General features: G+C 40.3%; 1 protein-coding gene across 1 annotated transcript in view; it reads right to left on the reverse strand.

Annotated features, from left to right (window-relative positions):
- LOC140212625 (NAD-dependent protein deacylase sirtuin-5, mitochondrial-like) overlaps positions 1-15,350 on the reverse strand; it is a 32,938-nt gene that overhangs the window by 1,258 nt on the left and 16,330 nt on the right. Inside the window, 4 exon segments of the mRNA XM_072283659.1 lie at positions 4,410-4,525; positions 8,501-8,624; positions 14,256-14,309; positions 14,746-14,833. Coding sequence (XP_072139760.1) covers positions 4,410-4,525; positions 8,501-8,624; positions 14,256-14,309; positions 14,746-14,833 — 382 coding nt within the window.

Below are 15,350 nucleotides of genomic sequence, written 5' to 3' on the forward strand. Positions count from 1 at the left end.
CTCCCTAGGCCTCCCATCCCATGATCCTCTCCCTTCTCCAGCCTCGTACCCCTTTTGCCAATCAACTTTCCAGCTCTTATCTCCATCCCTCCTCCTCCTGTCTTCTCCTATCATTTCGGATCTCCCCTTCCCCCTCTCAAATCTCTTACTATCTCTTCTTTCAGTTAGTCCTGACAAATGGTCTCGGCCCGAAACATCGACTGTACCTCTTCCTATAGATGCTGCCTGGACTGCTGTGTTCACCAACATTTTTTGTGTGTGTTGCTTGAATTTCCAGCATCTGCAGACTTCCTTGTGTTTGACTTTTTGTGTTGCTTTATTTTCTAGCAGGGATGTTGCAGTCAAACTATTTTATTTCCCTTAAACTGAGTCATTTCTCAAATAGGAATAACTTTGGTCTTTCATCTGCGTGAAAAATGTCATACGGTATAGAAACCAGCTTTCAATTCCACTGAGTTCTGCTAACCATCCAGTGCCTATTTACACGAATCTTGTTTTATTCCCCAGATTTTCCTTACTCTTGAGGCACAGGCTACAGATGATGGCATCTGGAACAAAAAAATCAACTGGAAGAACTCAGTATGTTGAGCAGCAGCTAGCTTCTTTATTCCACATAACGTCTAGACAAGTAGTGGGACTGCTCGACCCACCAAATAGGGGCCGTGGACAATTTTGATTTGATGGAGATGGATGTGAAAGCACAGAGGAACATCTGGAAAAATTTCTGAAATGCTCGTTCACTGCTGTCGTTACTGCACGGTCGGGAATCTTTCGGAGGGAAGGCCTCAAAATCCCCGGCTTTGCCTGCTGTTGATGACCGAAATGGAGGTCGAATCGTTCGGATAGAGATGGCTTTCAGTACTCGGTGTCGGAGAGCTGATCAGAGCTCGAAGTTTTCGGATGACAGAGAGTCAGACTGTGGTCGGGTATGGCAGGGAGAGTTTTTCTTCCTTCTCCTGTCTGCCTGAGATGTGGGACATTTGTGAGACTTTGAACTTTTAATGTTCTCATGGACTTATTCATCAAGTTATGGTATTGTTGCACTGTTGTAACTATATGTTATAGTTACATGGTTTTGTTAGTTTTTTTCAGTCTTGGTCTGTCCTGTGTTTTGTGATATCACACCGGAGGAAATATGTATCATTTCTTAATGCATGCATTACTAAATGACAATAGAAGAGGACTGCGTGTCTTCATAATCTAATCTAAATCTAAGTTCTTCCAGCAGATAGTTTGGTTTACTGCCAAAGGCAATGTACAGTGGCTTTGTCAATGTCTTTGGGATGCAGGAGGAAGCTGGAGCACCAGCAAAAAACTCATGCAGTTATAATTGACTGTGCCATTTCTACACAGATAGGATCCAAGTTGGGATTGAACTCAGATCACTGGAGCTTTAAATCAGCAGCTCTACTAGCTGTCATGTGTTGGCTGCATATATGAATTGAAATGTCTTATAACAAAGGATAAGGTAAATTAATTTCCAAAAGATGTTAAAAACTATTCACCTATTTGTAGTAAACTACCTTTCAGTCAAATTAATGTTAGATGGAATGAAATGAAGGAAATTTATATTAGGCAGGAAATGGTGTTGGATAGGCTGTTGGGTCTGAAGGCTGATAAGTCCCCGGGACCTGATGGTCTGCATCCCAGGGTACTTAAGGAGGTGGCTTTAGAAATCGTGGACGCATTGGTAATCCTTTTCCAATGTTCTATAGATTCAGGATCAGTTCCTGTGGATTGGAGGGTGGCTAATGTTGTCCCTCTCTTCAAGAAGAGAGGAAGAGAGAAAACAGGGAATTATAGACTGGTTAGCCTGATGTCGGTGGTGGGAAAGATGCTGGAGTCAATTATAAAAGATGAAATTACGACACATCTGGACAGTAGTAACAGGATTGGTCTGAGTCAGCATGGATTTACGAAGGGGAAATCATGCTTGACTAATCTTCTGGAATTTTTTGAGGATTTAACTATGAAAATGGACAAGGGAGAGCCAGTGGATGTAGTGTACCTGGACTTTCAGAAAGCCTTTGAAAAGTCCCACATAGGAGATTAGTGGGCAAAATTAGGGCACATGGTATTGGGGGCAGAGTACTGACATGGATTGAAAATTGGCTGGCTGACAGAAAACAAAGAGTAGCGATTAATGGGTCCCTTTCGGAATGGCAGGTGGTGACCAGTGGGGTACCACAGGGTTCAGTGCTGGGACCGCAGCTGTTTACAATATATATTAATGATTTAGATGAGGGAATTAAAAGTAACATTAGCAAATTTGCCAATAACACGAAGCTGGGTGGCAGTGTGAAATGTGAGGAGGATGTTATGAGAATGCAGGGTGATTTGGACAGGCTGGGTGAGTGGGCAGATGCAGTTTAATGTGGATAAATGTGAGGTTATCCACTTTGGTGGTAAGAACAGGAAGGCAGATTATTATCTAAATGGAGTCAAGTTAGGAAAAGGGGAAGCACAACGAGATCTAGGTGTTCTTGTACATCAGTCACTGAAAGCAAGCATGCAAGTACAGCAGGCAGTGAAGAAAGCTAATGGCATGCTGGCCTTCATAACAAGGGGAATTGAGTATAAGAGCAAAGAGGTCCTTCTGCAGCTGTACAGGGCCCTGGTGACACCACACCTGGAGTACTGTGTGCAGTTTTGGTCTCCAAATTTGAGGAAGGACATTCTTGCTATTGAAGGAGTGCAGCATAGGTTCACAAGGTTAATTCCCAGGATGGCGGTACTGTCATATGTTGAAAGATTGGAGCGACTGGGCTTGTATACTCTGGAATTTAGAAGGCTGAGAGGGGATCTTATTGAAACATTTAAGATTATTAAGGGATTGGACACGCTGCAGGCAGGAAGCATGTTCCCGCTGATGGGTGAGTCCAGAACCAGAGACCACAGTTTAAGAATAAGGAGTAGGCCATTTAGAACAGAGTTCAGGAAAAACTTTTTCACTCAGAGAGTGGTGGATATATGGAATGCTGTGCCCCAGAAGGCTGTGGAGGCCAAGTCTCTGGATGCCTTCAAGAAAGAGATGGATAGAGCTCTTAAAGATAACGGAATCAAAGGTTATGGGGATAAGGCAGGAACTGGATACTGATAGTGGATGATCAGCCATGATCACAGTGAATGGCGGTGCTGGCTCGAAGGGCTGAATAGCCTACTCCTGCATCTATTGTCTATTGTCCAATTTATTCCTATCTAAAAGAAAGATTGAAGGAAGAACTGTCATAACAAACAAGATATTTTAGGCTAGGAAGTAGGTGACCCATGTAAACAAATTTATTGGGCTACTTCAAATCAAGCAGTATTGACATGCACTGATTCTGTGATTCTGTACTCCCCCCGCCCCCCGCCAAGGTAACTGTCATTCATTTTCCACCCACCCTCATAAAGTAACCAAGTAGCATTTGGCAATTGATTTACACTCAGATAGAATTGATTGATAATGGTAAAGTCAAGTGAGCACACAAAGGTGAGCATAAATAAAAGGGCTGGAGAGGAGAGCTTGGGAAGCAGACTGATGGAGCAAATGAGGCCTGAAAATTGCATACATACCCCTGCAGAAACAAGAGCATTCCTGACAAATACAACATGTAAGACTGGCCCAGAGAGAATATCTTACAAAGAGGTGAATGAAATGAGGTAACGCAGCCTAGGCCAAGCAATTTTTTTTTTTTGAATTAGGCCTGCCTATCATGTAAACTCAGAGTGCCCAGATGTTCAAATACCAACATGTCTATCTTTTAAAACACCTGTTCCTCCTGTAGTAATATTATAGAAAACAACATTTCTATAAGATATCGGACATTTTTTCCAGTTGATTCTTCATTTTCAACCTGTTTTAGTGGTCAAAAGTGAGTCACATTCATCTGGGAAGATTAATGAAACATCCTATTTTACATTAAGTTAGTTTGATTTCCTTTGTCACCAAATCCATTCTTTCTGCTGATTTGGGTTGCCAAACATTAGCCCAATGTTTGAAGCATCATTAACCTAATTTTCTCCTTTGGGTGAATGATAAATTTTTAAAAAACTTTGTGCAGAACCTTGTTAAGTACAAAAAAAGTTGACAGAAAAGAAGAAACAAGTTTATTTAAAAAGAAACTTGCAAATTATGTTATTCAACAATATTAAAATAATTTGTATAGAAGAAATTACCAATCCTTTACACTAGAATAATAATTAAATAGGTGTATTTTCACCTGTATTACGACAGCAGATTCAAAAACTAAAATTAACTAATGATAATCATACACTGCAAACGCATCTCCATAAGGAGATCTTAGAACTCCAGAATTTCAAACAAAGTCAGCTTACTGTTAGGAAAGGTGTTAAACTTTACTCCACTGTATCATAAACACAGGCACATACCTGGCTAAGTGCCTAACCAGGGCACAATGTTCACCCACCTGAATTTTGTGGTGGCATTTGAGGTTTGAGTGTTGAACTCTGCAACTGGCACACCCCTTGCAGCTACCTGGGGAGCAAACAATGCTGCTGGATAGACGATTGATGAAGTCCCAACCTGAGTAAACAATTCCAAAAGGGTATGTAAGCACACAATCTAACTTGCATTGTATGGAATCCCAAGTTTAATTAATGCACAGATTTATTTAATGTAGCAAACCATTAAACTTCCAATATTAAGATTTAACTTGCTGTAAAGATTAATGCACCTAGTTTAAGGAGGATGTTGTCAAATCAATGTTTTTTTTAAACAGCAATACATCTGACACCAAATCCAAAATATGGATTGAAGGTTTAAAACAAACTTTTCAAATACTTCAGCAAGAGTAAAGTATCTTACTGCCCATCACATCTTTACCTTTTCAGATGCTGCTACATTGTATCTATGCTTTGTGTTACAGCTTTGTGCCTTAACTCAGATAGATATTTTGGTTCTAATATGTTTAACTGCAGTAAAAAAGAAAGCCATGCTACAGTAAAACTGGGAATGATCCATTCACAGACCCTCCTTCACAAGCCAGAGAAAACTCTTTAATGAATTAGTCCCAGACCGACTTGGCAAGAATTTAGATGTCTTAGCCTTAAATCAGTTCTACATTGTATCTAAACCCAGATAAGTAACCTGAAATTGCAGTGAGATTGAGATCCACACACAGAAGTCACAAAATACTGTTTTTCTTGTAGCAATCAACGAATATAAAAGGTTAATGAAAGTTGATTTTTTAAATCTCACAGAAGCTAGAATACAAAGAAGTGCAAATTATGCAATTGTGCAAATATCTAGCTAGTTCCCATTTAACATTTAATTTGAAGATTGATCGTATGAACTGGAGTGTTAATCTTTTAAATATGGAGAGGTGATATCCAAAGGGTGAAATCATCCTGGGCTGGCCTAGATGATACCTATGATTGAATTTAGAACTAGGACATCAGTCATATCAGGAAGGATTACTTTGCACTCTAGGTAGGGGCAATAAGCAATTCTTCTGTAGTCCTACCTACTAAAAGCTGTCAACAGTCAATTAAGAAGTTCAGAGTTGAAGATTAATGGGTGTTTTGTCATTGAAGGTTATGGAAGCAAGGCAGTAAATGGAATTATGAGATGCAAAAAGACATGATCTAATTGAACGGCAAAACAGACATGAAAAGAGGCAGAATGACCTATTTTGGTTTTATGTTAATGTCCAAAAAGGAATTAAGGTGTTAGAGCCATTGTATGCTGTGTTGTGCATTTATTATGTTTGTTATGGTAACTAGTCTCATTAGTGGGGGCGTGGTAAAAGCAAAAAGAAAAGTGTCATATTCTTGTCTATTTCGAGGCAGTTTACGGCTTTGGACCGAGGGAGGTCATATCTTTGCTAACTACTTAATATTGCTTTAAGATTATATGCTTGCTAATTAGTAATATGGGACCAAAATAAGGAATTTGACTCTTTGCAATCATTTCATTGGAGATGGGGGGTGTGTTGTGCAAGTATAACAACCCCATGGTTGTTGCAGGCTAGCAGCAATTGTTTTGTCTTTGGATTAGTTTTGCTACACAAGGGTTGTAAAGCAAGAAACCAGGGCACTCGGCCCACTACGTTCACACCAGCCAGTGGGCGCCAATCTGTACAAATTCCATCTTCTGCCGCAGCCTTCAACATCTAAGCAATTTAAGTGTTGGGCTACACACTTCTTATATACTGTCAGTGAATTTGCCTTCACCACTCCCTCCTCTGGCAGGGTGTTCCAAGAACCCAGCATTCTGATGATAAAGCTGTTCTTCAGGTGCCCACTAAGTCTTTTACACCTTACCCAAATCTAGTTTTGTTCACTATAGGCGGGAGGAGAAGATGGCGGTGCGACGCAGCTTGCAGCGGCCACTCCGGTGCCGATGTCTGTTAGTTGTCAAGTAGGGTGCCGTGCACAATCCCGATTTGATGGAGACGGATGCGAGAGCACGGAGGAACATCTGGTGAAACTTCTGAAATGCCTGCTTTGCTGCTGCTGCTACTGTGTGGTCCAGAATCTCCGGAGAAGGCCCCGAGTCCTCGGCTTTGCTTGTGGCTCGGCGGCTGGGGCGGGGTCGAAGCACTCGGCAGAGGATGGTGCTCGGAGAGGCTGTGTCAGGGGGGCTAGTCGGAGGCTCGAAGTTTTCGGACGGACTCAGAGTCCGCTGCGGCTGGGTGCTTCCAATGGTGCTGCATCGGCAAGTTAGTGGCGCTTGGAGGTTCATGGCGGGGAGAGTTCCTCCATTCCGCCGCCTGTGTGAGATGATGAGTCTATCGGGACTTTGAGACTTTTTTTTTACCGTGCCCATGGTCTGCTCTTTATCAAATTATGGTATTGCTTTGCACTGTTGTAACTATATAATTATGTGGTTTTGTCAGTTTTAGTCTTGGTTTGTCCTGTGTTTTCTTGTGATATCATTCTGGAGGAACGTTGTATCATTTTTTAATGCATGTATTTCTAAATGACAATAAACGAGGACTGATGTCCTCCCTATCTGTAACTCTTGAAATGTTATAAACCTCAATCATGTCCACTGTCAACTTCCTGCCCTCCAGGAAAACATACCTAGCTTCTCCGGTCTCTCCTTATAATCTTCCACCTACACAACATCCTCATGAATCTCCTCTGCACATCTTCACCCTTACCAGAACCATGAGACATCTATATTTTGCAATTTATTTAGGTATCATCTCACAACTGACAACCCTAATCTCCGAAAGTAAATGAAAATTATAAATAACTTTCATGTAATTACTTTGTTAATTATATTTCCCGATATTTTAGTTGATTAAAGGAGGAAAAATATATCAATGGTCACTATTCTTAAAGCTAATGACCCAATTTGAGAAAGGGCACAAAACCTAAATCTTGTAAATTAAATTAGGAGACATCAATGGTGATGCCAACTTACTGGCACCTCTGACTGAAACGAGTAAAAACATTTAAGAGAACATTCTACTTTGTTTGGAATGACTTGAAAGATGGGCTCTCGATACTGTTACACCAATGGCTCTTCTCGGAGATAAGTCTTTCTCAGGACAGACACGATTAGAGGGCGATATTTGTGTTTCATTATTTCACAGAACATCTCAAAACATGGAAAGCAGCTTGGATAAATAAACATAGTTTTCTATCATACACAGGGAATATCCTGACATCAGAAAAACATTGTTGGATAACAGTTTGACTTTGAAAAAAAATCTACTCCTGATCTGCAGAGTGTTTATCCTTACTGTAGCTTAAGGGGTTTTGCTTCTGAATGAAAGTTACCCAGAATGTTTTTTTTTTTAAATACATAGCTGGCCAGGCAAAGGATTAATGTTCTTGGATATAATTATTTCACATTCAGGGCAAGCAGTGACTTTCTGTTATTTGTGTTCTAAGATAAGTATATTGGATATAAGCACACAATTTTGGTACAAGTTTTACATGGGTAATTATTGTTTTTTGTGTGAGAGATGGGGGTTGGGGGATTGGTGTTATCATTGGTGTTTTTTTTGAGGGGGGGTTGGGAGCTTGACGTCATCATTGCTTTTTTCTTTTTGCGAGGGAGGGGGTTGGGGATTTGGGGCTTTTAATATTCTAGCTGCTGTTTTCCATGTGGGTGATCTGTTAGTTTTTGTGTGAAGGAGGGGTGGGGGTTTTGGGGTTTGCGAGTTTTGTTTCTTTTTTTTGTGTCGGGGGGGGAGCTGATGTCTTTTCTTTCAAGAACTCCCACAGTTTTTCTGTATTTCATGGCCATCTGGAGAAGACCAATATCGAGAGTTGCATACTGTGACAATAAAATGAATGATTGAACCTTCAACATTATTTTGTAATTTTCTTTCAAAGTCTTAAGCCACTATCTCACTCCTGCATTACCAGGCATGACAAGATACAATAGTGCCAGGTTAGCCAGTCAAATGTGAGCCATCTATTTTGTACTATTCATAGTTCAATGCATAGTGCATCGGGCAAAGGCTTGCTATCATTTCCATTGAGCATATCATATTCTGAAATGACCCTTCCTGTGATGTAATGTAAGCAAATGTCTACTTGCCAAAAGACAAAGGTCACAAATCTCTAGTTCCTTATTCACTTCCATCAGGACATCTGAATCTAGAGTCTCTCCAAACCACACGACGTGCGGACGAAGCAGACCATTACAGCCCATCTCTTCACATCTAAAAAAAATACACGTGTTAAGAATTCTACATTAAAGAACAAAATTAGAAAGTTTAATTTCCTCTTGTGTTAATGCACATGATCAGAAATTAGCACATAAGAAACAAAAGGGAAGACCAGGACAAGGACAGGACACATGCCCAAGCCTTACATGATGCAACTCCAAATCTTTAGATTTTTAATTATTTCTTTGCTGGGGATCTACAGAACATTTCAACATTGACTAATCAAAATAATCAATTATAATGACCACGAACACCCTCTCTTGCCCCATCTACCACCACTCTCTTCCACCAGACTTAATCCTCTCACATTGAGCTTCTCATTAGATTCCAATAAACACCTTGCGATGAGAAAGCATTATGATGATCACCGCAGTCACAACTAAACCTGTTTTTCATAGGGTATGTGAAACAATATGTTGTCTAGTCCTAGTTAGGACCCTTCTCTGAAAAAAATCCTGGCTGAGGTATTGCTGTATCCTTGCTGACTGCAATCTGTTGGTCAGAAAGTCAACAACTAATTTGCAAAATTAAGTCTAGAAGTTTGGATATGAGTTTGCTTTGAATTGTAAGACCATAAGACAAAGGAGCAGAAGTCGGCCATTCAGCCCATCGAGTCTGCTCTGCCATTTTATCATGAGCTGATCCATTCTCCCATTTAGTCCCACTCCCCTGCCTTCTCACCATAACCTTTGATGCCCTGGCTACTCAGATACCTATCAATCTCTGCCTTAAATACACCCAAGGACTTGGCCTCCACTGCTGCCCGTGGCAACAAATTCCATAGATTCACCACCCTCTGACTAAAAAAATTTCTTCGCATTTCTGTTCTGAATGGGCGCCCTTCAATCCTCAAGTCATGCCCTCTCGTACTAGACTCCCACATCATGGGAAACAACTTTGCCACATCCACTCTGCCCATGGCTTTCAACATTCGAAATGTTTCTGTAAGGTCTCCCCTCATTCTTCTAAACTCCCAAGGAATACAGTCCAAGAGCAGACAAACGTTCCTCACATGGTAACCCTCTCATTCCCGGAATCATTCTAGTGAATCTTCTCTGTACCTTCTCCAATGTCAGCACATCCTTTCTTAAATAAGGAGACCAAAACTGCCCACAGTACTCCAAGTGAGGTCTCACCAGCACCTTATAGAGCCTCAACATCACATCCCTGCTCCTACACTCTATTCCTCTAGAAATGAATGCCAACATTGCATTCGCCTTCTTCACTACCGACTCAACCTGGAGGTTAACCTTAAGGGTATCCTGTACGAGGAATCCCAAGTCCCGTTGCATCTCAGAACTTTGAATTCTTTCCCCATTTAAATATTAGTCTGCCCGTTTATTAGTTATGCCAATACACCATATGTGCATAACCATACACTTTCCAACATTGTACTTCATTTGCCACTTCTTTGCCCATTCTTCTAATCTATCCAAGTCTTCCTGCAGACTCTCCGTTTCCTTAGCACTACCAGCCCCTCCACCTATCTTCATATCGTCAGCAAACTTAGCCACAAAGCCATCTATTCCATAATCTGAATCGCTGATGTACAATGTAAAAAGAAGCAGCCCCAACACAGACCCCTGTGGAACACCACTGGTAACTGGCAGCCAACCAGAATAGGATCCCTTTATTCCCACTCTCTGTTTCCTGCCAATCAGCCAACGCTCTATCCATGTATGTAACTTTCCCGTAATTCCATGGGCTCTTATCTTGTTAAGTAGCCTTATGTGTGGCACCTTGTCAAAGGCCTTCTGAAAATCTAAATATACAACATCCACTGCATCTCCCTTGTCTAGCCTACTGGTAATTTCCTCAAAAAACTGTAATAGGTTTGTCAGGCAGGATTTTCCTTAAAGGAATCCATGCTGAGTTTCTGCCTATCTTGTCATATGCCTCCAGGTACTCTGTAACCTCATCCTTGACAATCGACTCCAACAACTTCCCAACCACCGATGTCAAGCTAACAGGTCTATAATTTCCTTTTTGCTTCCTTGCCCCCTTCTTAAATAGCAGAGTGACATTTGCAATCTTCCAGTCCTCCGAAACCATGCCAGAATCTATCGACTTTTGAAAGTTCATCGCTAATGCCTTCGCAATCTGCACAGCTACATCCTTCAGAACACGCGGGTGCATTCCATCTGGTCCAGGAGATTTATCGACCTTTAGCCTATTCAGCTTCCTGAGTACTTTCTCTGTCGAATTGTAGTACTGAAGGCAGAGGTGCAGTCAGTAAGCAATAGTCCTACGTGCATGTCTTTACTGTCCAGCTGAGTGCAAGGCCAGGGAGATGCCGGCTGCCAGTGGCAAGCAAATTGCAGTGGCTGAGGTTGTCTGGGAGGCTGAAGTTAATGTGTGCCTTGGCCAGCCTACTCTACTGTTCCCAATACACTTATGACTGTGTGTCCAGATTCTGCTCTAACTCCATCTACAAGTTTGATGATGATGATACTCTTTCTCAAATAATGATGAGCTGAAGTACAGGAAGGAGATGCAGAGACTAACGACGTGGTGTCATGACAGCAACCTTTCATAACAAAAGAGCTGGTTATTGACTTCAGGAAGCGGGGGGTGGGGGGTGTGCATGTGCTATTTGCATCAACAGTGCCGAGTTTGGAGGGTTGGGAGGTTCAAGTTCCCAGGAGTGACCATCACCAATAGGCCTTTCTGGTCCAAACACATTAATGTCATGCCAAAAAAAGCTCAAAAGACCTCGAATTTCTCGGGAAGCGAAAGAAATTTGGCATGTCTCCTTTGGCCTTGACCAATTTTTAAAATCAATGCACTGGAAAGCATCCTACCCAGCTGCATCATACTTGGTATAGCAGCTACTCTGCCCTTGACAGTAAGAAACTGCAGAGTTGTGGATGCAGCTCAACATATGGTGGGACCCAGTTGCCACACAAAGGACTGACTGCATTTCTAATTGCTTTGGTAAAGCAGCTAATAAACCACCTGCCACAGACATTTTCTCTTCTGTCCCCCACCTCCCCAATCAGGTAGAAGATACAAAAGACACCAGGCTCAAGGAGAGCTCCTATTCCACTGGTACAAGACTATTGATCAGTTCACTGGTACGATAAGATGAGCTCCTGACCTCACAATCCATTTTGTTATGACTACTACTACTACTACCACCACCACTACTATTACTTCTTAATGAGCTTGCATCTTATTGTCTCCCTGTACTGAATTTTCTTAACTGTAATACTTTGTTCTGCACTGTTATTGGTTTACCTTGTACCACCTCAATGCATTGCTATAATAAATATATCTGTATGAATGGTATACAAGTTTTTCAATGCACCTTGGTAGATGTGACAATAATAAACCAATTTACCAGTTTAGGTGGAGTCATGTCTGGACTAATCCTATGACAGGCTCGACTTCATTTTATTCTTCAGTGCTGAAGTTCAGGATCTTAAATGTGTCATCATTATCATTTCTGTGCCGTTTATCTCAAAAATTTTACAGTTCAAAAACAGGTCACTGAATCTAAAAACTCCCGGCCAGAAATAACCTTTGAAGTGTGCTACCCTTCCTCAAGGCCATAAGATATAGGAGCAGGATTAGGCCATTCAGCCCGTCGAGTCTGCTCTGCCATTCCATTATTGCTGATTATCTCTCCCAACCCTATTTTCCTGCCTTCTCCCTGTAACCTTTCATGTCCTGACTAATCAAAAATCTATCAATCTCCACCTTAAATATACTCAATATACACAGTCATCCAAGTCAATGAATTCCACAGATTCAGCACCCTGCATTTGTTTTCCTTGCCACTGATTCAACCTGCAAGTTAACCTTTAGGGAATGTTGCACAACATTCTGAGAGAATCTCCCAATTACTGAGAGACAATTATAGGGAGAGATTGGACTGGCTAAGTCTTCATTCCATACAATGTACGAAACTTACGGGTATAGAGGAGTATAAAATCATGAGGGGCATAGATAGAATGAATGCACTCTGTCTTTTCCTGAAGTCAAGAACTTGAGGGGAGGTTTAAGACGATAGGAGAAAGACTATAAAATCTTGAAGGGCAACTTTTTTTTAAATAACACGAAGGGTTGTGGAATGAGTCGGCAGAGGAAGTGGTTAAGGCAGGCAGAATAACAACTTTTCAAACAGTTGGATAGGTGCATGAATTGGAAAGGTTCAGAAGGTTATGGACCAAACACTATCAAATGGAACTCTCTTTGGTGTGGCACATTGGACTCCATGGACCAACTGGGCCAAAGGGGCTGTTTCCGTGCTATGAGTTTATTGTTCTAGTTTCATACTCTTCCTGAAAGCAAAAATCAAAATAAAATCTTTGCTGCCAACCCCTACTAAATTTCTTTCTGCCCACTTCTGGAAACAGGATTAGAATACTGACCAAGATCCACCACAAGCCCATTACAACAAACTTCTACCATTCCCATGACTGTGCAACTTTCCACCTCACCTCCTAGGTTTTATTTCACCAATTTCATAATTTGATTATGCCAGTTTTTGTAACTGGTGCTTTTTATTTTTTTCCCTTTACTAAGGATTCCTTTCCACTCTGGCTGACTGCTCTCAATTTCCAGCAGTTGTCTGAAAGTTATTGCAACCCTTACGCTTTTTTCCAGAATCCTGATAAGCTAAACCTTGACATCACTAACAATCAAACATTGACACATCTAGCACAATTACCAAAATAAGTTTCCTTTTCCAGCATTCCAAAGAGATCATTCACTCCAGTACTCTCTAACTACTTCTTAATTACCCTTACATCCCTCAGTATCCAAAGAAACAGGAAGTATAACACCTGTCCTTCTAATATTTCCCCATTGTCTGGGACCCAAATCATACCTATGAGTGAAAGAGACTTGCACTTGGCTCTTTTTAGAACATTATGGTTATTGCTCATTACAACTTTAATTCTTCACCTTATGCTCAGAATGATTCCTGTTTTCTTTCAATGAAGCTCCTGTACCTTCTTCCTGATGGCAGCATGTCCTGGATGGTGGGGTTCCCTGATGATGGATGCTGCTCTCCTGTGACAATGCTTGTGTATATTAAACAAATTGTGATTTCTTGCAGATGATGCTCTCATCTTTTATCCTCTAGGCTACGTAATACTATCAGCTAAATGACCAAGAAGAAGATACACAAGGCCTCTACTAAAACTATTTCCGGGGCTACACAAAAACATTGATAGATATCACAAAACTAAACAACATACTGAATGAGAAAACTTTGCTCGCAGAATATTTGAAGATAATATTGATCCAAACTAATAATAAGCACATTTTCTCTTTCCACAGATACTACCCCACATACTGAATTTTTCCAGCATCTTCTGCTCAGGTTTTAGTGAATTTTCATTTACTACATGTCAAAGTCTAATAAGTTTTGTGAGATGTGATAAGGTGCTATAGAATAGTTTGTATTTAATTCTTAACTCTAATCATTAACTTTTAAGAATGGGTGGAAACTATCTTGATAAATTTAAACATGAAATTATTTCAATGGCAAGTTGGACATTTTATAGATAAAATGTTACTGCAGATCTGTGAAGGAACTATAGCAGATTTACCTACTTTTGGTATAGTGTGAAACAAGTACTTCAGGACCACTATACACCTCAATACAATTATATCTACCTGGGAAGGTTCTCAACCGGGATTCTGGCATCTTCTGTATCAGGATCTGGTGCACTTGAAAGAAAAAAAAAACCATTAAAAAATAAACCATTAAAAATAAACCATTATCAGCCTCTATTAAACATTACACAGCTTTCATTCAGCGTATCAGTTTACACCTTGTAAAGTGATATCATTTTGTTTATTTCTGGTAAACATCGCTTGGCCTAATTTCCAAGTGGCCCATTCACGACACGTTTCACCCAATCCAAAAGTCTTTCAAAGTCAATCTAACTCATCGTGATTAGGATATTACAACGTAAATAAAAATCATTAACTGGACTAAATATGCAATATACAGATAGTAACTCTCACTGATTTTTGAAAAAAGACAATGCAATCCTGAAGGAAAGCCAAAAATAAATATCAGAGCAGGCTGCAAAATTGATTTTTTATCCGCACTAGAAATACAACAGATGCATCACAAATATCAGTTTTATGAAGTCATTACCCTTTTCCAGCTAAGGCCGGACAGATAGGACTCCTGTAATTCTCTGATACATTTTTACAGCTTGTGCAACGTGTTTTGAATAGACTGCCTTAAAAAAAACACAAAATTAAGTCAATTAAAACAAACAAATACACCAATTAACATGCTCAATAAATTAGCAAACAATTAAAGAATACATATGGCAATCTTTATGCATATTATATTTGAAGTTTACATTAAAATGTTTTCATTGAATAATCGTGTGAATTAAATTTTCTATTTATGAACAGAATTTTTTTAAAATTAGTTTTTCCTTTAATAAAAAAGCAATTACTATCCTCAAGACCAAGAGGACAGATGGATCAATACTCATCAACTGAAATGCCAGCACATCTGCTAAACTAAGACGCAACAACAATTTACAGGGTGAGGTTGTAGTTTTATATTAACTGGATGCTAAATTGTAACCAACCTCTGTGTATGGGATATACAGTCATATTTCCCGGGGAAGGTTAATGCTCTTTGTCTGACCTGTCACAGAGCAAATTACAATCTATGAATATATTCTTTGAAATATCTACAGGGGACCTGCTAAATTGAGGTGGCTCCATCAAACACTTAAAGGA

Source organism: Mobula birostris, chromosome 19 (assembly GCF_030028105.1).
Source record: "Mobula birostris isolate sMobBir1 chromosome 19, sMobBir1.hap1, whole genome shotgun sequence".
Lineage (NCBI taxonomy): Eukaryota > Metazoa > Chordata > Chondrichthyes > Myliobatiformes > Myliobatidae > Mobula > Mobula birostris.